The sequence below is a fragment of the Trypanosoma melophagium genome (genome assembly GCF_022059095.1).
Source record: "Trypanosoma melophagium isolate St. Kilda chromosome Unknown ctg5segment0, whole genome shotgun sequence".
NCBI classification, from domain to species: domain Eukaryota; phylum Euglenozoa; class Kinetoplastea; order Trypanosomatida; family Trypanosomatidae; genus Trypanosoma; species Trypanosoma melophagium.
In genome coordinates this window covers 81,057-105,926 of record NW_027125187.1, presented here as the reverse complement: position 1 = coordinate 105,926, position 24,870 = coordinate 81,057, and the positions used below count along the sequence as shown (strand labels likewise).

At 38.5% G+C, this 24,870-nt stretch overlaps 14 protein-coding genes across 14 annotated transcripts; all 14 read left to right on the top strand.

Moving 5' to 3' along the window:
- Positions 1-291: 291 nt before the first annotated feature.
- Positions 292-2,073, top strand: LSM04_001552 (Glutamyl/glutaminyl-tRNA synthetase; the record flags this gene model as incomplete). Its single annotated transcript, XM_067329399.1, has 1 exon — positions 292-2,073. The coding sequence occupies one exon, from the start codon at positions 292-294 to the stop codon at positions 2,071-2,073; it is 1,782 nt and encodes a 593-aa protein (XP_067187221.1).
- A 333-nt stretch (positions 2,074-2,406) lies between these two features.
- LSM04_007400 (DEAD/DEAH box helicase domain) lies at positions 2,407-5,325 on the top strand (the record flags this gene model as incomplete). The annotated part of the gene is made up of 1 exon (XM_067329397.1): positions 2,407-5,325. One exon carries the CDS (start codon positions 2,407-2,409, stop codon positions 5,323-5,325), a length of 2,919 nt encoding a protein of 972 aa, XP_067187502.1.
- A 199-nt stretch (positions 5,326-5,524) lies between these two features.
- Positions 5,525-6,760, top strand: LSM04_000539 (Ankyrin repeat-containing domain; the record flags this gene model as incomplete). Its single annotated transcript, XM_067329396.1, has 1 exon — positions 5,525-6,760. The coding sequence occupies one exon, from the start codon at positions 5,525-5,527 to the stop codon at positions 6,758-6,760; it is 1,236 nt and encodes a 411-aa protein (XP_067187170.1).
- Positions 6,761-7,084: 324 nt separating this feature from the next.
- Positions 7,085-7,546, top strand: LSM04_001774 (uncharacterized protein; the record flags this gene model as incomplete). Its single annotated transcript, XM_067329395.1, has 1 exon — positions 7,085-7,546. The coding sequence occupies one exon, from the start codon at positions 7,085-7,087 to the stop codon at positions 7,544-7,546; it is 462 nt and encodes a 153-aa protein (XP_067187231.1).
- Positions 7,547-7,706: 160 nt separating this feature from the next.
- LSM04_005895 (Calcineurin-like phosphoesterase domain) lies at positions 7,707-8,822 on the top strand (the record flags this gene model as incomplete). Its single annotated transcript, XM_067329394.1, has 1 exon — positions 7,707-8,822. One exon carries the CDS (start codon positions 7,707-7,709, stop codon positions 8,820-8,822), a length of 1,116 nt encoding a protein of 371 aa, XP_067187431.1.
- A 612-nt stretch (positions 8,823-9,434) lies between these two features.
- LSM04_006546 (uncharacterized protein) lies at positions 9,435-9,821 on the top strand (the record flags this gene model as incomplete). Its single annotated transcript, XM_067329393.1, has 1 exon — positions 9,435-9,821. One exon carries the CDS (start codon positions 9,435-9,437, stop codon positions 9,819-9,821), a length of 387 nt encoding a protein of 128 aa, XP_067187460.1.
- A 355-nt stretch (positions 9,822-10,176) lies between these two features.
- On the top strand, positions 10,177-12,942 carry LSM04_006545 (uncharacterized protein; the record flags this gene model as incomplete). The annotated part of the gene is made up of 1 exon (XM_067329392.1): positions 10,177-12,942. One exon carries the CDS (start codon positions 10,177-10,179, stop codon positions 12,940-12,942), a length of 2,766 nt encoding a protein of 921 aa, XP_067187459.1.
- A 464-nt stretch (positions 12,943-13,406) lies between these two features.
- LSM04_005682 (Ubiquitin domain) lies at positions 13,407-14,522 on the top strand (the record flags this gene model as incomplete). Its single annotated transcript, XM_067329391.1, has 1 exon — positions 13,407-14,522. The coding sequence occupies one exon, from the start codon at positions 13,407-13,409 to the stop codon at positions 14,520-14,522; it is 1,116 nt and encodes a 371-aa protein (XP_067187424.1).
- A 536-nt stretch (positions 14,523-15,058) lies between these two features.
- On the top strand, positions 15,059-16,713 carry LSM04_009210 (Amino acid/polyamine transporter I; the record flags this gene model as incomplete). The annotated part of the gene is made up of 2 exons (XM_067329390.1): positions 15,059-15,083; positions 15,158-16,713. The coding sequence occupies 2 exons, from the start codon at positions 15,059-15,061 to the stop codon at positions 16,711-16,713; spliced, it is 1,581 nt and encodes a 526-aa protein (XP_067187583.1).
- A 599-nt stretch (positions 16,714-17,312) lies between these two features.
- On the top strand, positions 17,313-18,389 carry LSM04_004307 (MORN motif; the record flags this gene model as incomplete). The annotated part of the gene is made up of 1 exon (XM_067329389.1): positions 17,313-18,389. One exon carries the CDS (start codon positions 17,313-17,315, stop codon positions 18,387-18,389), a length of 1,077 nt encoding a protein of 358 aa, XP_067187350.1.
- An 812-nt stretch (positions 18,390-19,201) lies between these two features.
- LSM04_001897 (uncharacterized protein) lies at positions 19,202-20,236 on the top strand (the record flags this gene model as incomplete). Its single annotated transcript, XM_067329388.1, has 1 exon — positions 19,202-20,236. One exon carries the CDS (start codon positions 19,202-19,204, stop codon positions 20,234-20,236), a length of 1,035 nt encoding a protein of 344 aa, XP_067187235.1.
- Positions 20,237-20,544: 308 nt separating this feature from the next.
- On the top strand, positions 20,545-21,348 carry LSM04_009188 (uncharacterized protein; the record flags this gene model as incomplete). Its single annotated transcript, XM_067329386.1, has 1 exon — positions 20,545-21,348. The coding sequence occupies one exon, from the start codon at positions 20,545-20,547 to the stop codon at positions 21,346-21,348; it is 804 nt and encodes a 267-aa protein (XP_067187581.1).
- Positions 21,349-21,711: 363 nt separating this feature from the next.
- On the top strand, positions 21,712-22,281 carry LSM04_005335 (Ribosomal protein L6; the record flags this gene model as incomplete). The annotated part of the gene is made up of 1 exon (XM_067329385.1): positions 21,712-22,281. One exon carries the CDS (start codon positions 21,712-21,714, stop codon positions 22,279-22,281), a length of 570 nt encoding a protein of 189 aa, XP_067187409.1.
- A 391-nt stretch (positions 22,282-22,672) lies between these two features.
- On the top strand, positions 22,673-24,623 carry LSM04_000059 (uncharacterized protein; the record flags this gene model as incomplete). The annotated part of the gene is made up of 2 exons (XM_067329384.1): positions 22,673-23,447; positions 23,653-24,623. 2 exons carry the CDS (start codon positions 22,673-22,675, stop codon positions 24,621-24,623), a joined length of 1,746 nt encoding a protein of 581 aa, XP_067187142.1.
- Positions 24,624-24,870: the final 247 nt, after the last annotated feature.

Here is a 24,870-nt window from a genome sequence, read left to right as displayed (position 1 = left end):
CCGCTTCCCGGCGGGGTGGCGTTGAAGAGGGCCGATGGGGTTTCTACTCTCTTTTTCATGGTGGTGCGCTGTCGTTTGTTCTGGTGTTGTGTGTTTTTTTTGTGTGTGTCTCTGTGGCCTGCGAAATTCCAACTCGTGTTTTTTTTAAGTTTTTTCTTGTTATAAAAATAGTATGTTTTGATATTCTTCCTTGTGTTGTATTTTTTTTCCTTCTTCTTGCATTAGTTTTTATTTGTATTAATTATTATCGTTTTTTTTTCTTTTGTTTTTATGTTTAGATTAGCAAAAAAAATGTCTGTTGATATTCATCTAAAGGCTTTGGTTTTAACAAAAACATATTTCTCCGGTAATAATGGGGTTTCGACAGGATTTAATTCAACGAATGAGTCAGAGAAATTTCTGATCACAAATGCAGAAGAAGGGAAAGTTGTTACTCGTTTTCCTCCAGAAGCTAGCGGATTTCTTCATATTGGTCACGCAAAAGCGGCTATAATTAATAGTATGCTTGCTATTAAGTATAAAGGAAAACTTCTTATGCGTTTTGATGATACTAATCCTACAAAGGAAAAACATCATTTCGAGGAAGCCATCTTGGAAGATCTTAATACTCTTGGAGTAAAATGGGATTCTGGACCAACTTATTCTTCTGATTATATGGAACTAATGTACGAAAAAGCTGAAGAACTTATTTCCAAAGGTCTTGCTTATTGTGATAAAACACCCAGGGAAGAAATGCAAAAATGCAGATTTGATGGTATTCCCACTTCATATCGTGATTTGGATATTGAGGAAACTAAAAAGATTTGGAATGAAATGAAACAAGGAACTCCTGAAGGTCAAGAAGCTTGTTTACGAGCAAAAATATCTATTGATAATGTGAATAAGGCAATGCGAGATCCAGTTATGTATCGAGTTAATTTAACACCTCATGCTAGACATGGATCAAAGTATAAAGCTTATCCTACTTATGATTTTTGTTGTCCAATAATTGATTCAGTTGAAGGAGTTACTCATGCCCTTCGTACTAATGAATATCATGATCGTAATGATCAATATTATTGGTTCTGTGATGCATTAAATATTCGAAAACCTATTATTGAAGATTTTTCTCGACTTAATATGGAATATGCTGTGATGTCAAAGAGAAAATTAACTGAGCTTGTTGAAAATGGTACTGTTGATGGTTGGGATGACCCTCGTTTTCCAACTGTTCGAGCTTTAGTGAGACGTGGATTAAAAATGGATGCTTTGAGAGAATTTGTTAAAGAAATGGGTATGTCAAAGACTGTTAATTTTATGGAATGGGGAAGATTATGGTTTTTAAATGCTCAAATTCTTGATCCATCAGTTCCTCGTTATACAGTCGTTTCAAATTCTTTAAAAGTCCGTTGTACAGTTGAGGGTCAACAACATCTTGAAAAATGTGAAAAACTGTTTCATAAAAAAGTACCTGAAATGGGAACAAAAACATTCTTTAAATCTAATGTTATCTTTCTCGATTCAGAAGATGTTGCTCTTCTTAAGGAGGGTGAAGAAATTACTTTAATGGATTGGGGAAATGCATACATTAAAAATATTCGTTCTTCCGGAAATCCTTCTTCTATTGCTGATGCGGATATTGTATTACATCTTGAGGGAGATGTAAAGAAGACAAAGCATAAGTTAACTTGGGTGCCAGAAAATCCTAATGCAGAGATTATGGTAATTAATGAATATGATCATTTACTTACGAAGAAAAAACCAGATCCTGAGGAGAGTTTGGATTCTATTATTGCTCCTGTAACGAAATTCACTCAAGAAGTTTATGGAGAAGAAGCTCTTCGTTCTCTCAAAAAGGGAGACACAATTCAACTTGAACGTCGGGGATATTATATTGTGGATGCTGTTACTCCAAGAAAGGTTTTGATATTAATTCCAGAAGCTCGTGAGAAAGTTAATCATTTGAGTGCGAAGGCACAATATTTAAAATCTTTGGGCGGAAATGGTAAGTCTTCTGCTGCTGATGAATTGGCAGCTAAGCGAGCAGCTAAGGCGGCAAAAAAGGCTGCACAAAAACAAAATTCAAAAAAATAGTTTCCGAAGAATCATAATCTTGATGCGATCCAATAATTAAAAAAAAACGAAAAAAAAAACAAACGAACAACGAAGACTTCCATTTTTTATTTTTTTGATTCTTCGCAACGTATCAGAATGAATGTGTTTGTTTTTTAATTTGTTTCTATTTTTGTTTCGATTTCTTTTTTCTTGTTTGATGTGAATATGACATTCCAAAAAGAAAGAGAAAAAACTCATATTATGTATTCCATTTTTTTTTCTCTTTTTCTTTTATGATTTTTTCTTGAATTACCAAATAGGCTCTTTCCACAAAGAAAACGGGAGTCATTAGTAAGTATTCCTTTTTAGGTGATGCCCCCTAAACAATCAATTCGTTTTGAAGATTTGGGACTTTCAACACCTCTACCGTATGTTTTATCGACTACTCGAGAACAAAAAAAGAAGGAGAAACATGAAATTAAGAAAGAAAGAAGTGCACGATTAAGAGAGGCCGAAGAACAATTATCACTTGCTAAGGAAAAAGTAATGCAGCACAAAACTTTTATTGAAAAAGAGACGGCTATTCAAAAAAAAGAGAAGGCGGCAAGAAAGAAGGCAATTGCTGAACAACAACAGTGCACGCGTCAGGAGCGAGAATTAAAAGATACTATACAAAAACGTGAATTAATAGCTGCTCAACAAAAATACATCACCAAATTAACAGAGGATCGTGCGGCAGAAGAAAAAAGAAAACGAGAAGTACAGGAGGCTATTAATATTAATACAGAAAAACTTGTAAAATTAGTTCCGAACAATGTATACATTAAGGTGAATCGTTCTTTTGAAGTTGATAATACAAGAAAAGAGCTTCCAGTTCTTAGAGAAGAACAATCAATTGTTGAAACAATTAATAATTCCTCTCGAACTTGTGTTCTTATTTGTGGTGAGACTGGAAGTGGAAAAACAACACAAGTTCCACAGTTTTTGTGGGAATGTGGATATGGCGATATCAAAGGTTCATCTTTTGCAAGAGAAGGAGCTATTCTTGTTACGGAACCAAGACGAGTTGCTGCAGTTTCAATGGCTAAACGTGTGGCAGAAGAATTAAATACTTCTTTTGGTGGGAAGGTATGCTATCATGTCCGTTATGATAATAATCTTTCTGAGGATTTTAAACTAAAATTCGCTACTGAAGGTATTGTATTGAAAGAAATTCAATCAGATTTCTTATTAAGAAAATATAGTGTTATAATTGTTGATGAAGCGCATGAACGTAGTGTAACTGGTGATATCTTGGTTGGTCTTTTGTCACGAATTCTTCCTTTACGAAATGATCTATATTTGGAAGATCTTTACAAACATCAGGGAAAAATAGAAGAAACAACTATAAAACCTCTTAAATTGGTTATTATGTCTGCTACTATGAGGGTTGCAGATTTTAAAGAAAATCGTCAACTTTTTCCAATTCCACCTCCTTTAATAAATGTGGAATCTCGTCGTTTTTCGGTAACTAATCATTTCACAAAAAGAACAGAATTACGAAATTATGTTGATGAAATCTTTAAAAAAGTTTGTCAAATTCATAAAAAATTACCTTCTGGAGGCATTCTTGTTTTTCTTTCTACTCAACAGGAAATTGAAGACCTTTGTGAACGTCTTCGAATTCATTATGCGAAGACTAAAATCGAGTATTATGAAAAAAGTTATTCAAAACATAGTATGGTTGTTCAAAAAAAAGGAAAGGATTCCTCAGACTCAGAAGAAGAAAATAAAGAAGATAAATCTGATGAAAGGGATGAATTTGGTCTCAGAAAGGAAGATTATGCACTTGAAAAAGGAGATGAAATCGGAGATGCTTCTCTTTCAAGAAAACGATCTCGAGAAACTTCATATATAGGTGAAGAAAATATTGAGAAAAAAGAAGAAGAAGATGAGATAAATGGTGAGTTTAATACTTTGCATATTCTTCCTCTTTATGCTTTAATGGAATTTACAAAACAACAAGAAGTTTTTCGTGAACCACCAACAGGTAAACGCCTGTGTGTTGTAGCTACAAATGTTGCTGAAACATCTATTACGATTCCAAATATTCGTTATGTGGTGGATTCTGGTAGAGTAAAAACTAAAACGATAGATGAATCAACAGGTGCAAGTTGTTTTCGTATTGAATGGACAAGTCAAGCATCTGCAGAACAAAGAAGTGGACGTGCAGGACGCGTTGGACCGGGACATTGTTATCGAATATATAGTACAGCTGTATATTCTAATTTAATGCCTAAACATAGTTCTCCTGAAATTTTAAGAACATCTTTGGAATCTGTGGTCTTATTAATGAAACATTTAGGTATTGATAACGTTGGATCTTTCCCATTTCCTTCACCACCAAAAGAGAATGATCTAAAACGAGCTTTATCACATTTGACACTTATTGGGGCTTTAGGCTCTAAGGAAGAACATCGTATCACGACATTAGGAAGACGACTTATTGCTTATCCAATTCCACCACGTTTTTCACGAGTTATTGCTGAAGTCTTGGACCAAAAATTACCTGATTCAATTTTATTAATGGTTATACTTATTACAGCTGTTTATTCAACAACTACTAATATATTTACTGGTGATGGAAATCGTTTAAAGTGGAAATCAAGAGAGGATACCAATAATGATAATGAACGTCGATCTTTAATTCATTCTCTTTTACACCCCGGTAGTGATATGCTTACTTGTTTAAATGCATTTGGTATTTATTTGGAAGATTCTAGCACTTTAAATTGTAATCGTTACTGTTTGGTACAAAAAAGTCTTTCTGAAGCCCGTCAATTATGCCAACAACTTCAATCATTAGCAAAACAGAATTCCGTTGTAGATCAGGTTGATGATACTCTTGATGCTAATGATTTAACCACAATTTCTGTAGGACAACTATTTGGTAAAAATGGTAAACTTACACTATCAAAAGAGGATGAAATCACACTACGAAAATTATTTATATATGGTCTTCCGGATCAAGTAGCGCGACGAGCCACTATTCAAGAATGTCGTTACCATGGGGTAGAATATAAAGATAATAAAGCAACTAAAGCTCCATATATTATTTTGAATTCTTCTATGATTGCATATATTCATCCCACAAGCTCTATAGCTCGTACATTTCCTCCTCCTGAATTTGTAACCTTTGCTTTTTTGCAAAGATCTGTGCGTTCTGAAACAAAGGATGCTGCTACAATGATGTTGGGCCTGACTATTGTAACCAAGGAATGGTTACATGAATGTGGTGTAACAGTCGAGTAATTGCCAAGTTATATAATTTCGTTTAAATAAAAATAAGAAAAAAAACAAAGGAAACATAGATATATAAATATATCTATTTCTGTTTCTGCTACCTCTATAGTTTAATTACTTTTCCAGATAAATATTAAAAATAAAACCTCTATATACTCTTTTATTTATTTATTGTTACTATTTCTTATCCTTTTGTAGGCAACTAGTTATGCTTGGGCCCATAGGAGGTCCACAAGGACCTAAAGATCTCTTGGACGCTGTTCGAGAAGCTGTGTTAAAATGCGATTTGGATACTTTGGCTCGACTTCGAAGGGATTTTTTAAATATTCCTGAAAATATTTCTAAATGTATTGACGAATCAGGAAATACATTGGTCCATTTATCTTTGGGTAAAAATACGACTGTATTAGACTACGTAGTTAAGCAACTATCCGGAAACGTCAATGCACCCAACTATCAAGGACGTACACCATTACATGAAGCTGTTAGAAATAACTACGTAGAATGTTGTGAAGCTCTTTTAGATTATGGTGCTGACGATACAATACAGGCCGCAACTTTTTCAACCCCATTTCATACTGCTGCTGCCTGTGGAAGTGTTGAGTGTATGGAAATTCTCTTGAAAACAAGTAAAGATCCTGAGAGTAAGGTGAATGAACTCGATCGTAATAAGTGTTGTGCTCTTCACAAAAGTGCATCTGATGGGGACGTGCGTGTGAGTCGGTGGTTAGTAGAACATGGAGCTGTTGTTGACCAAAAGGATGTAAATGGTGCAACTCCTCTCTTGATGGCTGTAAAGATGGGTAGGTTTGAGGTAGCAGAGTATTTAATTCAACAAGGGGCTTCTTGTGAGACTCGTGACTCTCAAGGAAATTCTCCTATTCATTTTTGTGCCATTCGCTGTGATTACAAGATTCTAAAACTTCTTATTGATGCAAAAGCCACTGTTAATGTTAGAAATCAAGAGTTTAATAATCCGCTTCATCTTGCAGCAATGCATCAACGACCCAATATAAAGGAGTGGGAAGATCTCATTACACTTTTACTTGATTCCGGATGTGATCCATCGTTAGAGAATGCATCAGGTAAGAAACCTGCTGATTACGTTGGTCGTAGTTTAAAAAAACTTTTCTCTAAAGAGGATGCTGATGCTCGACGGCAGTTAAAAGCAGATGAAGAGGCAACAGAAGAAGAAGGCCTTAAGAAATTATTGGAATTAAAAGTTTCTTGGAGGTCCACGGTGTTGGCTAATTTAGAAAAAACGAAGCGAATAGAAAGGGAAGAAGCAGATCGGCTGCATAGAGAGGCAGAGGAGCGACTCCGTGCTGAGGATGATGCGAGAATAATGTTGGAGGAAGCTATGGAAAGACAACGCTACAATGAAGAACAGAGGAAAAAACGGATGGAATCCTCAGAAAAAGGGAAAGGTAGTAGCAAAAGGTAATGAAGATATCTCTTGTCGCTTATTATTACCTTTTATTTACAGAATTCTCTGTTTTTTTTTTTTTTTTATGTAAACTAAGACTACAAGATGCAAAGTTCATCTTTACTTCTCTTCTTGATTCTGACGGAGTGCGTCTTTGTATTTCTCTTTTTTTTTACTATTTCCTCTCAATCTCATTTTTTGAATGCCTGTGAGGTGAGGATATCTAATGCTTTATCCATGAACTCTATTTTTTTCCCCCTTCATAATCTTTCTTTTCTTTTTTTTGTTATTTGTGGTTTATGTGTTTTTGCGAAAGAGTATGGTGGGGGAGGTGGACTAGTAATGCAAAAACCAAAGAAAGAACGTGATTTGGCAGGTACTGCAGCTTTTGAAGTTGCTCTTCAGTACATTATCGTTCGACAAGATCGATCCTATCATTTTCTTCAGCTTGTAGCTGCACTTAGTTCTTTGATTTTTGCGGGGGAACTCTGCCTCATCTTTCTGTTCAACATTTTGCTGCCTCTTTTCTCTATTGAAGGAAAAGGGTGTTTTCGTTGTCTCGAAGAGTACGCATATTTTCCAGCGGTTTTTTTTTCTGCAGCTTGTTTGGTACTAGTACGCCTTTGTAAACAACGGTATGCAATAGAGCCAGGGGAACAGTGCATGCAGCGACTTAACAGTACCATTATGGGACCTTGCCTAGGTATGCATTTTGACTGTGCAACAGGTAAGTTAAGATCAGATGATGTGTGGAATGTCAATATTGATCGTTTGGGCCATACTGATTATGCCAGTCAGGCTTAAGGGACCTTAGTGCAACTAGTTTTTTTATGTTTGGTTTATTTTATTTTTATGGTTTCTCTACCTTTTATTACTTGTTTTATTATTATTTTTTAGTTTGGAGTGCTGAATACAGTTCTTTTTATTTTTTTTTATTTTCTTAGCATGGTGTCTTCTTGTTGTAATGATGTCTCTAGGTTTTCTGTTCATTTGGACTCTTGTTCTCTGTGCATCGGGAATTTATCATTCTGAGGGGCGTCGCATCGTGGCTGTTGGAGACCTCCATGGAGATCTTAATCAGACCCTCTCCATTTTGCGACTCACAGGTCTTGTGAATAATCGACAGCATTGGATTGGAGGAGATACTTACTTTGTACAGCTTGGTGATATTCTTGACGTCGGTCCGGATGATCTCAGTATTGTACGCCTTTTTATGAAACTGGAAAAAGAGGCACGCGCAGATGGTGGTGATGTAATTCAACTTCTTGGCAACCATGAAATACGAAATCTCATGGGAGACTACAGAGCTGTGGATCCAGCTAGCCTTGCGAATTCTGGTGGCAAACGTGGACGTGATTTACTTCTTTCGAATAAAACTGCTTTGGGGATGTATTTACGAACCAGGAAAGCCATATTTCATCACAATCAGTTTCTTTTTATGCATGGTGGTTTGTCAACAGAAACAGGAAATATGATTACTAGTATAAAAAAAGTAGAGGAATTTAACGATGCCCTCTGTGGTGCTTTAGTTAACAATACGTTAACACCCATGGGAAAGGCAGGAATTAATCTCTCCGAAGACGATGAGGATAAGGTTGCAAATCCCATTCTTGTTCGCTCTATTTTAAATGTTCGGTGTGGAGAATTAAAAAACGTTTTAACCAAAAAGTTTCCAGGAATAAAATCCGTTGTGGTGGGTCATGTACCTCATGATCCTGAGGATTTTTCGGATTGGCGTCTATGTGATGGTTCTTTAATTGCAATTGATTTTGGATTAAGTCGATGGAAAAAAGGTGATCCAGGTCACGTGGCCGCCTTGGAAATAGATGATGATTCAGGCCATTTTCTTTTGTTGGAATCAACTGTTGATTTTCATGAGTTCAAACCAGATATACATAGTATGACTGGAGCTGATATTAGATCTTCACTTCCTTTAATCAAACTGGCTGGTGCCGTGGTTGGTGTGATTGTTGTACTGGGTTTACTTGCCATGTGGATGTTATCAGGGTTGCGAGTCAAGTCTTTCTTGGGAGAACAGCATGAGTCATACGGTTCTATGAATCCTTCGGCAAATGTTTAGGCGACATCCACAGAAAATATTGAATGTAACTCATTGCCCCAATGTATTTGAGGGTATCTGCCTAGCAAAGACAATCTGAAAGAAAAATAAGAAAGTGAGTAAAATTGGAAGTGAGGGGTGAGGGGAAACTTGTTTGGGAGAAGCTATGAGTACGGATGTACCAATAGCAAGCTCTTTTTCCATATCTGAGGTTATTTTTTTTTATCCCTCTCTTGTTTTTTTGCTTCTCTTTTTTTGTTTTCCCACTTTGTGCATAAATAGAAAGAAGACTTGTGAAACAAGAAGGACAGGACGAGCGTAACACAAGAGATGCTTTTACAACGGCTTTACTAAGACGCGTGGCCAAAAATCTGGGGGTTCAGTACACTATCGGATGCACACATAGTAGTAGTAGTAGTAGTAGTAGTAGTGCTATAGTGAATGATTTGGAACAGGGAAAGGATGCAATACGTTCCAGAGAGAGAGAGAGAATTTTCGGTGTAATAGATACCAGTCTCATTCCGCTTTTTATCAAAGCAGGAGATCTGTCGTCTTCGTCTGAAAGTGCCCTCATTTTTTTACAAAAAGGCACTTGATGTTCTAGATGAAAACAATGCAGTAGCAAATGTTTCAATGAAGATGGGTGATGTTAGTGTATCAGGCTATGCCGATCTCGGATCACGGCTCTTTCAACATGGGGAGTATGTGTTGGCCAGGAATGCCTTCCGTGCGGCGGCTTCTATTTGTGAGGAAAAAGTAAAATTGTCATGCGGTCCCTTTTTTCACAGCGAAATTGACGGGTCTTGTGATCCTGAAGATGTGGAACGACTGCGGGGCCATCTACGAGATTGGCAGAAGCGTGCAGTGGGAGCAGTACCCCCTAACCCTGTGGTGGAAGTGAGCAGTAACGGGGAAAAACTCATGGGATTGCGAGATGGGGAAGAACTGCAAAGGCTTGTAGAGTACATTTTTGATCCTGCAAAAGTGAGTGATGAGAGTAGTATACAGTACAGACGTTAATGAGGAATACATCGTTGGACAATGCATTTGCGCTTTAAATGTGCTATGAGAAGAGTTTCTTCCTCTTTAGCACTAGGCGATGAGGAAAGTGTGATGGATCCGTTAAGTACTGTGAATTGTAAGCTAATACAATTAACGGTAGCGTTGCGGCTTTAGATGGGATAGAGATTGGAAGATACTGTGAAATATTGATATGAATTTGTTTTAATATTTCCTTTTATCTGCTGTGAATATTTATTTCTTAGATGCAATCTGTTATGTCCCTTTCCACCCCCTCCTATGTATAATTTCCAATTTCTTTTCCACTTCTAGTTGCATGAGATTTTTTTTTTTTTTGAAGAAAAAAGGGAAGATTATGCCGAAAGGAGGTCGCGCTGATGACGCGCTAGTGATAAATGATGAAAATGACCGCATATTGGAGATATGGTTTCATGCTAGAGTAAGTGAGAAGTTCTGTAAGGAACAGGACCCATCTGACATCATTTTTGTAGCGAATGTGGCGGGTCAAGAGGATAGAAAGACTCTATCGAGCAGTCTAGATTACGCTGAATGTGTGCCAGAGTCTCTTGAAGTTTGTTTTGTACGCCGAAAGATCACTATTTCTCTTTCTGTCTTCGAACAATTTACGAACAGCATTCATACCGTTGCTCTGTACGCACGACCCCCACAAGAGCAACCGGAAGAAGGAACATCTGTTATCCTAAAACCGACGAAACCATCAGGAAAAAAAGAACGATCAAAAAAAGTTGAAGACGCAGTTTCATTAGAAGGAGCCAAACAACTGATTTTTACAAGTTTTGATCTAGTTGATCTTTTGGTGATGCCATCTGTACAGTTTCCAGTTTCTGTAGAAGCAAACTCACTGTTGCGGGATTGTGTTATTGAGATTCGTTGTGGTACCCCACTTTTAACACCTGTAAAACTTAAAAAATACCGCCCACTTAATATTGAAGTCCATGCCATTTACAATATTCCGAACAGTACTCTCCCCAACGAACCCTTATTTATCTCAGTGAAATTTGGTGATATTCAATTCCACTCACCAGAGATTTATGTTTCCCCAAATGGGAAAGTTGTCTTTCGTCGAGTAGCATTTTTAGGCATCCGTACACCTTTGGCTGTTTACCAAGATTTGTTTTTTAAAAAGCTGGAAGTTTCTGTATTTATGGGGACGAATGTTTGTGTGGGGACTGGTACTGTTTCATTACGTTCAGCAGTTACGGATCAACAAACGCAGTTTAGTGAATCGGTAACTCTTTTACCTTGCCGTACCACACCTTATTTGGGTGATAGTTGTCTTACCAAAGACACAATAGTATCACTGCGATTAGATTTGTTTACTCCGTTACCACCCTTTAAACATGTTTTGAGTGATGGTCTTCCTGCGAATGGTTGTTTTCTTACCAGAGGTATTATTCGAATGCCTTACAAAGCAAAATGGATGGCAGGTGCAATGGAAGCTTTTATTACTACACTCATTCAACTTAAAAAGGCACATCGGGGAAGTGATGTTTATCAATTTATATTACCTCCATTAGAATCAGATATTGCGACAACCAAGGAAAAGAAAAAAGAACGGACTAAGACTTCTAAGGGTCAACCTGTATTACCTGTAAGACCACCTTCTCCGCCTTCTGCGTTTGATTCCCCGTTCAAGGTTGTAACCCCACCAGGTATTAGTGGGTTTGAAGTAATGGATGATAATGTACGTATTATTTGTGTAGAAGGACCTGCTGTAGAAGTACACAAGATCCTTGAACGTGTTGGCGCAGCCGCAGGTGATGATCCTCAACTTAGTCTTTTAATGAATGTAGAACTTTTTTTTCCTAAACGAGACTACTTGGTTTTTCCACCTCTCGTAACTGTACCACAAATAGCAAATGATTCTCTAAATGTTCTCACAGCTGTAGAAGCAGGAGTGGATCCCAAAAAGAATTTTTCTCAAAATAGTTTGGTATCACCACCTAATCATGCATCGCGTCCTGCTGGGTGTGAGTCTGCTGGTACTATTCCTACAGATGGGACGACTCCATTAGAATCGATGAAGGAGAAGGAAGATATGGAAGATACTTTCGATAATGCAGAAGCAGAGGCGGGGGGTACTGGAGGAAGAATTCATCGTATACGCATAAGAGAAACAATTGATTCTCTCGTTTCACGGCAAAAATACCTTTTAAAAAGGATGCTTTCTGAAAGTTGTGTAAATTGTTATACAAAATTAAGTTCTTTATGCCAATGCGTTTCTCTTCGTGATGCCCTCGAAAGAGATTTATTTCCAACACCTGAAGAGCTAATTGCATTAGAACGTTCTTTTGGAGTTACTCTTGAATTATTTGATGTTTTTGGAAAAGAAGAGTTTGTAAATGTTGTGGGAACCAAAGAATTAGAAGATTTTTCTTACCATGAAGTGGAAGAAGATAGTTCTTCTGATATTGATATAAATTCCTTGCGGTGGTCTGATATTGGAAAAACAGTTATATTTCAAGCAATTAAAAATATGTCTCAAAAAAAACGAATCCCTGCTTTTTTACAGGACCGATATCAACACGTTTGTTGGATGCGGATACTAGATACCAAGAAGGATGTGTTATGCGCTTTTCCTGGTGGATCTCAGCCTGGTGGTACAATTCGTTATCTTGTGGAAGCACAAGTTGTTCGATGCGATAATTTCTTGCTTTTATACGCTTTGGGGTGCAGTTCACTTGCCAAGAGTTGTACAGATTCACACAATCCAAGGTATGAAGCGCACCTGGCTGCTTTACAAAGGCAAAAAACAAGACTCTTGCTGCTACGCCGTAAACATGGAAAGGATACGCCTATGACTTCAACTAATCGTCAATATATTGCTTTAAAAAGACGTGAGGAGAGCAGCGATGATGATGATGATATCAAGAACGCTTCAGCAGATTCCCCTCCGCTTGAAGTAGTTACAATGTCAGGTTCTAGGACTATTGTTCCTGAAAAAAGTATTGTGGCACGCAATCGAGAGAATATTGCATCGCTAACGAAGAAAGTTCCAAGAATTACAGACGCAGAGTATGAGTTGTGCTGGGAACTCTACCATAGACGAAGTCCCATTGTTCCCCCGAAACCTCAAAAGGGGCCACCAATGCACTTCTGAAATAAGAGGGAAAACAAAACAACAACAAGACAACAACAACAACAACTCTGACTCTGAAGTACTATTTGGGGGTTTTTGTTCATCTGTCGTTCTTTTTTTCTTCTTCACCCTCTTCCTCTACCTCCCCACCCTTCTCTATTGTGTACCTCTATCCTTGAAACCTGAGATGTAAAGAATGTGTGGAATGTATTGTATGACACCAATTTGCTTTTGGTAAAAAAAAACTCTTCTTTGTTTTTATTGTCATGGTTATTTAAATATTGTTAAAAAATTGCTTTTTTTCTCCTTCTTTAATTTATCATGATTACTATCATCATTTTTTTTTTTTTTTGCTGTCTCCTTCTCTCTATTTTTCTTATTCATAATAATCATGATATTATTTATCGTGACTTATTCTAATTCATAGGCGGTTGGGAAAGCAACTATAACATTATTCTTAACTCTGCAGAAACAACAAAAAAATTATGAAGGTTATCCTTAAAACTCTTACTGGAAAAGAGTATATTCAAGAGGTATCCCCTCAAACAAAAGTGGAGGAAATCAAACAAACACTTGATGCTGAATATGTCACAGAAGGGCTACGCCTATGTTGCAATGGTTCCGCTTTAGATAATGCAAAAACAGTAGAGGAGCTAGGTCTTCAAGAAAACGCTGTTCTTATTATTGCAGGAAAAAAACGCAAAGTTCAAAGGGCTGAGAATGTGGCGAACACTGTAAATGCTGAATCAACAGAAAAATCGTCATCTGCGAATGCGGGTGAAACAAATAAGGAAACACCAACAGGAGGATCCCAGGTGACCGGGACTCCCTCAGTCACAGAAACGTCTGCTACTACCAGTGCTACAACCCCTACAGCTGCTTCTTTCTCAACAAGTGCGGCACAAGCAGCATCAACAACAACAACGACAACAGCAACAGCACCGCCTTCTTCTTTTCAGGGAACTGATACACGTGGAATTGATCCTGCCCTTATTGACAGGATTGTTGCTATGGGATTTGAAGATCGGGGTCAGGTTGCTTTGGCACTTCGAACTGCGTACATGAATCCTGATCGTGCCGTGGAATTTCTATGCAACGGAATTCCATCTCGTGCCATTGAGCAGATGGCTGAAGAAATGAATGTTCCAACGACTTATCCTGGACAGTCTGCGGGTTTGCCTAATCGGATGACCGTACCAAGTGATCGACCGCAAGGGGGCTCAAATCTTCGGCAAGCTCTAATGAATATTCCTGATTTTGAAGAAATACGTTCTTTGGTTCAGAGTAATCCTCAGGCTCTTGCTGCAGTTCTTCAGCAGCTCCAGTTGCACTACCCAGAAATAATTGAACTTATACAGCACAATCCTGAAGAGTTTGGGGCAATCATGATGGGTGGCGGTCCTGAAGGAGCAGGTGGTGTTCTTTCTTCCGCTGGTCCACCACTTGGGGAAGAGGAACAGGCGGCAGTTCAGCGACTTGTCTCGCTTGGAGGTGGCATGTGGAGTGAACATGATGCGATTGTAGCCTACCGCGCCTGCGAGCAAAATGAGGAAGCCGCAGCCCAATTGCTTTTAGAGAGCTTTTTTGGAGCCAACAGCTAATAGGAGGAGTTATGGTTTCCAGCGAGAATAGACGTTGGAAATGAAAGGCAGAATGAGGAGAAAAAAAAAAAGGGGGGGGGGGGGAATGGATGATGAAACTATTTTGCCTTCTGCTTGAAAAGTTTATTTTGCTGAGTTTTTCCTTCGTGAAAGGATAGGGAAAAAGAAAACAGTTTGTTGCGGCAATAAGAGCAATAGTATTTTCTAGGGAGAACGAAATAGTTTTTTTTGGTATTTCCATAACTGTTCAGCGCTCCACTTGGATGTTTTCTTTTTCTTTTAAAGCACTCGAGGGTTTTCAAAAAAAAAAAAAAAAGAGAGAACGGAACCAGATATTTAGAAAAAGATGGGAGAGAATATGACGAGAGATACAAAATTTTACGCGTGTTGTTCTTAAATGCTACCTTTGTGGAAACGAGTATCTGATTTCTTTTTAGAGAAATGTTTTCTATTAAATGTGTTTTTTTTTCTGTTTCCTACAAATGATTTTTAGTGGTGTAGCTATACAAGCGTTTGAAGCGTTTTTTTCTTGTGTAATGGATTTAGTTACCGGTACTGAAAGTAGATTGGGTGCTTTTTTTTCTTTCTTAACATCTTTCGAAGAAGATGCCTTTATGCGACTGTTGCGGCGTTAGAAAAGAGCCAATTTCGACGCACTCTCGGCTTGCGGTCTCTTGTGAGTCTTGGTGTTGGTGCCGTTGTTGGGGCTGGTGTTTTTGTGATAACAGGACAAGCTGCTGCGCTTTACGCTGGTCCTGCTCTCAGTATATCGTTTTTACTATGCGTACTTCCGTGTCTCTTTACTGCACTCTGTTACGGAGAACTGGCAGCAATGCTTCCTGTAGCGGGTAGTGCATATACACATGCCGCTGTGGCACTTGGAGAATATGCTTCGTGGATTGTAGCGGTGTGTCTAACATTGGAGTGTCTTGTTTCTGGATCTGCTGTTTCAGTGAGTTGGTCTGAAAGTGTTCAAGCCTTTCTCAAGGAATTTTCTATTTTTTCCCCCCTAAAGATTGGAGGTTCTCCAATTGGTGTCGTAGGTGGTGCATTTGTCCTGACAGGAAAACTGTTTGAACTTTCAGCAGTGATTTTAACAACAGTTTGTTCAATTATTTTATGTTTAGGGGCTCAAGAATCAGCCAGAGTGAATAATATTTTTGTGTTTGTAAAATTTCTTGTTCTTGGGACTTTTATTCGTTACGGTATTTACCATGCGGTAACCAACTGGAGAGATTTTGTCTACAGTATGACTCCATTTCTTCCTCCTAATAAAGGTTATTTTGGTAAATTTGGTATAAGTGGAATTCTTCGTGGATCAGAGGTAGTATTTTTTGCTAATGTTGGTTTCGATACCATCTGCGCTAGTGTTCAAGAGTGCCGAAATCCACAGCGTGACATTCCACAAGCTGTTATCTACACTCTGTTGATATTCTCTGGGCTCTATTTTTGTGTTACTCTGGTACTTACTGGTATGGTTAAGTATACTATGTTAAATGTGGACGCACCTGTGATAATGACACTAAAAAAGGTTCGAGCTCCTGTCTTTTTGCGTATTCTCGTTGATATTGGTACCATTTCTGGACTTAGTTCTGTTTGTTTTACATGTTACTTTGCAATGCCTCGCCTCATAATGACACTTTCTCAAGATGGTTTATTACCTCCCTTACTATCCCGTATGCATCCACGGTTTCGAACTCCTATAAATGCCACTATATGTTCTGGTGCAGCTGGCGCTCTTATTGGAGCTTTCTTCCCATTAGAAATGCTTGGAGAAATAATCTCATTTGGTATACTTGTAGCTTTTATCTGTGTTTGTATTTCTATGTGGAAAATGAGAATTGATTTTCCAGATTTTCCAAGACCTTTTGTCGCTCCATTATTTCCTTTTGTACCTTTTATGGGAATTTTGTTTAACTGCACTCAGCTGCTCCCATTGCCTCTTGTGGCATGGCGCAATTACAGTATTATTGTAGTTCTACCATCGTTGTGGTATCTCTTATACGGTATTCATCACAGTACTAGCCAACCTTCAGATGGTAATTTGCAGCGTACTCTCAGACAAGCTGAGATGGTGATGACACCATGGAAGCCTCAGGAAGAAAAACGCATGGATGATGCATGTTCTTTAGAACTTCCACTGGAATATATTGGAAAAAGGAGGAAGTTGTCGGTGGCCTCTAGGTCTTGAGGTGGTGATTTTGCTTTTTTTTTTTTAATTTTTTTCTGTTGGTTTTTTTATTTTATTCTTTTTTTGTATCGATCGGTAACATAAAAATATTTTTCTCAATCATTTCATTCGGCAAAGGTAATGGTGGCTAAAGGTTAACAATTACATTATCTCCACGTAAATATGTGTACATGGCCAAAATTGGCGTTGACTATGTTTGTGGCTTTTTTTTCTTTTTCTCGTGTCCTTCCTTAAACCTTTCCTTGATGTATTTAAAGAGAATTTTTTAAGTTTCATTTTGACATATGTATTTTTATACCGTATATATTTTTATTTTTCATTTTTTTTTTGTTGTTGTCACTCCCGCTTTTTTTTCTAATCTTGTGTAGTGTGTAAGAGGCAAGCATTCCATCATTAGACGAAAACGAAAAAAGCAACAACAGAGAACATAATAGAAAATTGAAGGGGAAAAAAAAAGGAAACAAAGCAAAAAAAAAAATATATATATATATATACATATATATCCGTTTATACCTATATCTATCTATCTATATCTATATCTATATCTATATATATATATATATATATATATATATATATATAGATATATATAACATAAAATGATCTACTCTGGTGAGATAGAAAATGGCCTGATGCATGGTCGGGGATGCCTCCAGTATCCCAACAAGGAAAGCTACGATGGAGAATGGGTATTCGGTAAACGGCATGGATTTGGCATTTATGCATATGCTGACGGTAGCCGTTATGAAGGTGAGTGGGTTGAAGACAAGGTACACGGAAAGGGAACATGCTATTATACCAGTGGCAATGTGTACAATGGTGACTGGACCTTTGGCCGAATTAACGGTCGAGGTGTTCTGGAATACCATGATGGGGATCGCTATGAAGGCGAATGGAAGGATGGACGTATGCATGGCAAAGGTACCTATTACTATTCGAACGGTGACGTTTACGAGGGAGAGTGGAAGGATGATAAGCGCCATGGTAAAGGTGTTGTTGTTTACTCTGCTGCTGACGGGTCTGTATCTGAAAAGTATGATGGTGAATGGGTTGAAGGTCGTATGCAGGGTTGGGGAAAATATTTTTATGCAGATGGTGGCGTCTATGAAGGTGAATGGAACGACGGCAAAATGCACGGACGAGGTACCTATGTTTTTCCCAACGGAAACAAGTATGAAGGTGAGTGGGTGGAGGATAAAAAACAGGGCTATGGTATTCTCAGTTACGTTAACGGTGAACGTTACGAGGGTTATTGGCAAGCTGATAAAGCTCACGGCAAAGGAACATTAATGTTTCTTCAAGGAGATCGTTACGTCGGTGAATGGTGTTATGGTAAGAAACACGGTCACGGCGTTCTCACCTATAGCAATGGTGATGTCTATGATGGTGAGTGGCGTGACGACGATGCGTCGGGCTATGGTGTACTTGAGTATGCAAATGGCTGTCGATATGAGGGCGAGTGGGAGGCAGATCGTCGTCATGGCCACGGTGTACTGCGACTCCCTGATGGTTCCAGTTACGAGGGAGGATTTGCCTATGGCAAGAAAGATGGTGAGGGTCGAATGACACTTAAGGATGGTTCCCTGTATATTGGTACTTGGAAAGAAGGAAAAATTGTGGGACAAGGTGAGTTCCGCCTATCGGAAAATTGTGACCTCAGCAACCCAGATTACTAGATCCGTTATTTTAGATCTTTTAAAGACTTATTTTGTCGTTGGATCTCCTTTTTCTGTACTTACCATTTCTTTTTTTATTTATTTTACTCCCTGCCATCCTCCCTTCTCCACCTCTTCTATTCCCTTTCCCTCTTTACTCTCTTTATAGAGGACCTTGAATCGGAATTATCCATATTTCTTGGAGCCTGTAGAGGCAAACACACCGTTTATTTATGTGTGTACGATTTTATTTGTATCTATGTGTGTGTGTGTGTTTTGTGTACCTGTACGCGTCTCTTTTTTCCTCTTTTTGTTTTTCTCTGTATATTTATATGTGTTTGCTGTACCAAAGGTTAACATATTCTGGCCCCTTTTTGAAGAGGCGAGGATTTACTGGGTATGTTAATACGCATGCATGGGTGCAAGACTAAAAGAGAAACCAGAGGAGAATTAAAGTGACAGACATAATTATGGTTCTTTTTTTTTCACTTTACCGGTGTCATACTTTACTTTTTTTTATAGTGGAGAAAGGTAGATGGCGTATATGCATTGAGAAATGACTTCTCTTGTTATGTGTAGAGAACTCGTGGACCATGTGGAAGTTTTTTTTTTATTTACCTGTTATTGCAGGGTTTACTTGTATTTTCTTTTTCTTACTTTGGTTTTTGTTTCTGTTTTCTTTTTATGTCTTCTGGTATTGACAAAATACGCAGTTTTTTAGTGTTTGTGAGTGTGTGTGCCCTCCTAGAGAGATCTCATACTGCGTAGTATATCGAAAAAGAACGAAAAAAAAAAAAAAAACGTTGATTTCTATATTATTTAGCTGGTCAATAATGGATACCATCAAGGGGCTGGCGCGTCGTACCACGCAAAGCATCCGAGAGAAAGTTACCCATACAGAGACGAGTGCTCAAGATGAAATGCTAGATGAAACTAGCAAGAAAGTTCGTCAATTTCAAAAGACCAGTGAAGTTCTTTGTGTTAAACTTATACGCATTGCATCTCTTATGGAAGAGCTTGCTAAAGTTGTTAGAGATGTCGGGGAGGAATATCAAAAAGTACCAGATTTACAACCGGATTCAGTCAAGTTCGCAGCTGACGTTTTCGAATTTGGAAATAAACTCATTGCCACCTCGCGGGAACACCAGAAAGGTATCCAAAATCAAGGATTTGAAGTACTAAACTCTTTTATTAAAGAGATGAAAAGATTGAAAGATGCAGAAGACACTAGACGTAAGAATCAACTTGAGTACGATTTTTTTCGTCGAAAGGTATTGGAGTTGCGTCGTGATCCACCGAAGGATAATTCCCGTATTCCACGTAACGAACAAATATTGGAGAATTGGCGAGTGGAACTATGGAGAGCTACTGAGAACAATAGGGCGATTTGCTCCCAGCTCTATGCTGAGGGACAACGGGCTATTGATCTCAGTGTTTTAACCCTTACCCAGGTCCTCGACAGTTATCTCGGCATTGCTGGAGGAGGTTTCAAGCAACAGTTTGTAAATGTACGACTGCCTGTGTACCCCGCCGGCCCTCTCTTGCCTCCAGCACCACTGCCGCCTAACCCCTTGCCCCCTTATCAACCACCGGTGCAGCCAGGGGGGTATGTTAATACGGCGTACGGGCAAAAACAACAACAACAGCAACAGCAAAGGACACAACCGCCAGTTTCGAGTAGTGTAGGGTGGCAATTAGCGGCGCAGTCGGCGGAGTGGGGGGCACACACGCAGAACTCATCGCTCCCGTCCTCGACACAAACACATGGAAACAAGTTATGGACTTTGACACCTATTCTTGATGATCATTTCGAAGGTAACGGTAACAGTAGCGTTGATGGTAACGGTAACTATGCACAGACATCATAGTCGGTTACTGTATTATCACCACAGAAGTAATATATATATATATATATATATATATATATATATATATATATATGTTTTCTTTTTTTTCCTCTGGTTGTTCATACGTTGTCTTGTGCTATTGAAAAATAGACAGTGATGATAGGAATAACAGACAACACGCCAATCTGTTATTATTATACGCTCTTTTATGATTAAATGGCCTAGGGCATCACGAGAGAAATAGAAAGAAAAAATAAGGAAAAGTAAGATATATATTTTCCAGCCTGTCTTTTTTTTCTCTTTTTTTCCGTTTTTTCGTTTTCTGGGAGATGCCCTCAAAGGTATCATCTGAGGATGAGTGCACTGTGCCGGTTGAGGGAGAGGCGATGGCAAATAGCAAACTTCTGCGGTACTCATTCGTACGCAGCATATTAGAAGAAAACGAAAGGATGCTGCATGAAATTGAAGAGCTGCGAGATACCCTAACAAGACAAAATGAGCAGCTTATTGCTGATGAAAAGCGTATTCGCTTCCTTGAGGCACAACTTTCTACGGAATCTTACTCTAATTCTGCGGAGGAATTACACAATGATTTTGTTGGATTTGACAAAACAAGTATCTTGCGTTCTATTCTGGGTGCTATTTTGGCTTACCAATTCGGTGACTGTTATGCAAGAGCGTGTACCCGCTCTAGGCGAGTTCCGTTAGATGCTGAAATCAGTGTTGCGGTTGCTATGACTGAGGGCACCAGTACTACTACTACTACTACTACTACTACTACTATTCCTACTACTGATGCTGATGCTATCATTATTGCTACGAAACAAGAAGAGAAAGATCGTATATTTGAACTAGCCCTTCGTGAGTCTAACAGGCGCCTAGACGAGGCGTGTCACTTACTGCAGTCTTACCAGGAGACGCCAAGTTTTTCAGCCACAGCGTACGATCAACTTATGATTGAGTCTATGACGCACGTAATTGGTTTGTCAAAGATGATGAATGCCATGGTGATGGAGAATTTTAACTCCCCCGCTGCAATGACGCAGTGGCTTCTTAATGCTCGCAAACCTCACTTTTGCAATGTTGAAAGTGCTGAAACGCCTCGATTATCTCCAGATCCTCCAAAGGATTAAGGGCGTATCAACTATTCATCCATGTGGCTTTACTCAGCAGATCCATACCGTCTGATGAAAATTTCTGCGAAGTAAGCGTCTACTTCTGTCATGCCTAAAGTAAAATTATTTATTATTATTATTATTATTATTATTATTATTATTATTATTATTATTATTATTATTATTATTATTATTACTATTATTATTATTTTTCTTCCAGTCTGTATTTTGAAATTGTTTTTCTACTTATTTTCTCTTTATTTTTATTATTTTTATTTTAATTACTATTACTACTGTTATTATTATGTGTATTTGCATGTGTCTTTTTTTTTCCTCACTATTTCCATCTGTAAAAAAAATTTAACAAAGGCAAAGGGAACCATGAAAATTAAGGCACAGGAGCGCATCACGTACCCGGAAGGCGTTGAGATCTCCGTGAAGGACCGTGTGGTGACTGTGAAGGGCAGCCGCGGAACACTCACAAAGGACCTCCGTCACCTTCAGTTGGATTTCCGCGTGAACAAGTCCTTCCGCACCTTCACCGCCGTTCGCTGGTTCGGCAACAAGATCAACAACTGTACCATCAACACCGCACTCTCGCTGGTGCGCAATATGATTACAGGTGTGACTCGGGGATTCCGCTTCAAGCTCCGTTTCGCCTATGCGCACTTTCCCATCTCTGTCTCTGTGGAGGGTCAGGCGGTAGAGATCCGCAACTTCTTGGGTGAGAAGCGTGTGCGTCGCCAGAACGTCGCCAGTGATGTGAAGGTGTACCGCACGGATCCATCTGTTGTGAAGGATGAACTCGTGCTGGAGGGCAACGACTTGGAGAAGGTCTCACGTGAGGCCGCCCTGATGCATCAGCTCTGCCTGGTGAAGAAGAAGGATATCCGTAAGTTCTTGGATGGTATCTACGTGCAGACCAAGACCAACGTCGTGGAGGAAGAGTAATAAGAAGAAAAGGTCCCTTTTTATTTGCCACATTTACTTTTCTTTGTTTTGTTTTCTCTTATTTTAACGCTATTGTTTCTTTTTTTCTTCTTTGTTTCTCGGTCCTGAGACAGGTGTATTCGTTGCTTGCTCTCTGGTAATGTGGTGGTGATGTGCTGTTGTGATTTTTTTTTAAGTTTTTTTTCTCTCTTTTTTCTTAAATTATTTTTCCTTTAGATATATTCGGGAAGTTAATTTTTTTTTTCTACCTTACATCAATGCTTTGGGGGAGACAAGAAGCGAAGTCTTCTTTGCACAGTGAGCATTACGACTGATGAAGAAGAAGGAGAGCACCCCCAAGTCATAACAGAGGAAGGCAGCTCTGACGCCGCAAAGTAGTCTCCATGACAAAATGGAAGTAGCGCACAATACATCATTTGTAAATTCTACACAGGATATGTGGACCTCGTATCGATTAAGTGTTGTCAGTTCTTGGGGGATTTACAACAGAGAGTCTCAATTTCTACCAGTTCACATTGAAACTATTCATCACCCCAACATTCTTTTCAAAAAACGAAAGAATCTACAAAAGGAGGTTATAATTATAACCGATGTTTGTCTTTTTATTGTTAATAATAAGAAAACGAGAAAAATACGATTAATGGTACCTTTGTCTTTGGTAGATTACGTAGAGGAAATGATTGAAAAGTCCGGAGAGGATGGAACTCAAGAAGCACAATTAACTGTTGTAAATACGTGTAAAAGTGGTAGCAAAAATCTAGAGTGTTATTTTCTTATGAACTGCTTTAATGCAGGTACGTTTATCGAAATATTAAAGAGAGTTTATGAGACATTAACCATCCGTGTTTTACTTGTGGTTCGTAATCCTGTTGATAGTACAGAAAAGGTTCACCCACTCAGTATGTATCACCAATATCTACGAGCCAAAAAAGAGGTGCGATGTCGTACATTACTTAACACAATTAAATATAAAACAATGTCATTTATTTCAACATTATCTAACGTTTCCCTTATGATGCCAGAAAATGATTGTCAATGGGATTTCATTGCAGTTATCCTGTTTTCTGTATGCAAGCGTCTGGGTGTACTACGAGAGTTACTTAGGTCTTGGTTGAAATATGAAATAACACGTGCAAAGGACATTCTCCGCAATCACAACACTACGAGTGTCCTTTTTTCAGCAAACAGGTGGATTTCTTCGCACTAATCCACTTGTAAACAAAGTAATTGCAGTATACACTTCTTCCTCTGCAAGTCAATATGCTGTAATGATTTTAAGAGATACACTGAACACTCTTTTTGACGCTGTTAAGAGTGATCTGTTTAAACCTGAGGAAACTGCCAGTTGTTAATTGTACGTATTTGCAAAAGCTTTGCAAAAACCTCATGATCCTTTTCCTAATGAGGCACGTTTATTGACAACTTTAATTCTGGAGGTAGAGGCTGAAGATAGTGGAAATGATAGAGCTAAAAATTTAATTGGGGATATGTTTTTCTTGCAATTTGTAGCTCGAGTACTGAGAGATACTGGGCGTCTAGGAGTTTCTATTGAGGGCTTTCTTGTAACACAGAGGAAAAATCTCAACCATCTTGTTCGCGTAACGGAGTGTTTATTTAACGGAACAAGAAAATCGTCCACTATTTCTTACATTTTTAGTCCTTCTTTGTGTGGAGCTAGTGATGAAGATGCCATCCGTTTGACATTAAATAGCGAGGAGATCAAATCTTTTTACTCGGAAAATACGGATGGTGTTTCTAGATGTGTCGATGAGTTGATTGCGGCAAGCAAGGGTTCTCTTTCCTCTTTCTACGCTGAGTTTAGTAAGGGTGTTGAAGAAAAAGAAAATGTTTTTTTGAACACGGAAAGAGAGCTTGAGGAACTGAATAACGCGATTGGAAATTATGCTATTCACCTCTTTGCAGATAAAAAGGGAGACTTGTGGAATCTTATGGCGTCGGAACAAGATGAACATTCTTCTATGCCAGAAAAAGTTTTAAATATATCTGGAACAGAGATGACATCAGGTGATGCCACACACCGAGAGATGGCCCAGTTGAGAGTAGAGAACGCAAAGTTACAAATTCAAATACAACAATTGCGGGAGAAAGCGGAGGGATGCGAAAAACGTGAGTTTGAGGCTTTAAATGCATTATTACAGTGTCAAAGGCGCGTTGAGGAGAAAAGTCAAGAGATGCAGCTATCGCATCTACGGGTTACGAGGGGCCATTTAATCATTCCTCCACTGCCACAACGCGAAGAGTTAGGGAATGGGCTGTCAACGCATCTCCATCTTGACGATAGCTACTATTCAATGGTATCCAAGACACACGGTTTATGGTAAACTGCATGCTTGGTTGTAATGGCACTGTATAGTGAAAGAAAGAAAAAGAAGTGGAAACAAAAAAGAATTATTCAAGAGAGTGAATGATATGACGATTCTCAAGTTAGCAAATGGATTATTTTTACAAAGAAAAAAAAGGTTTGTCGTTCTCTTGCTTTTCTTTATCGGTGTGGGATGGGCTATTTTATCCGGTTTGATATATATATATATATATATATATATATATATATATATATATATATTTACG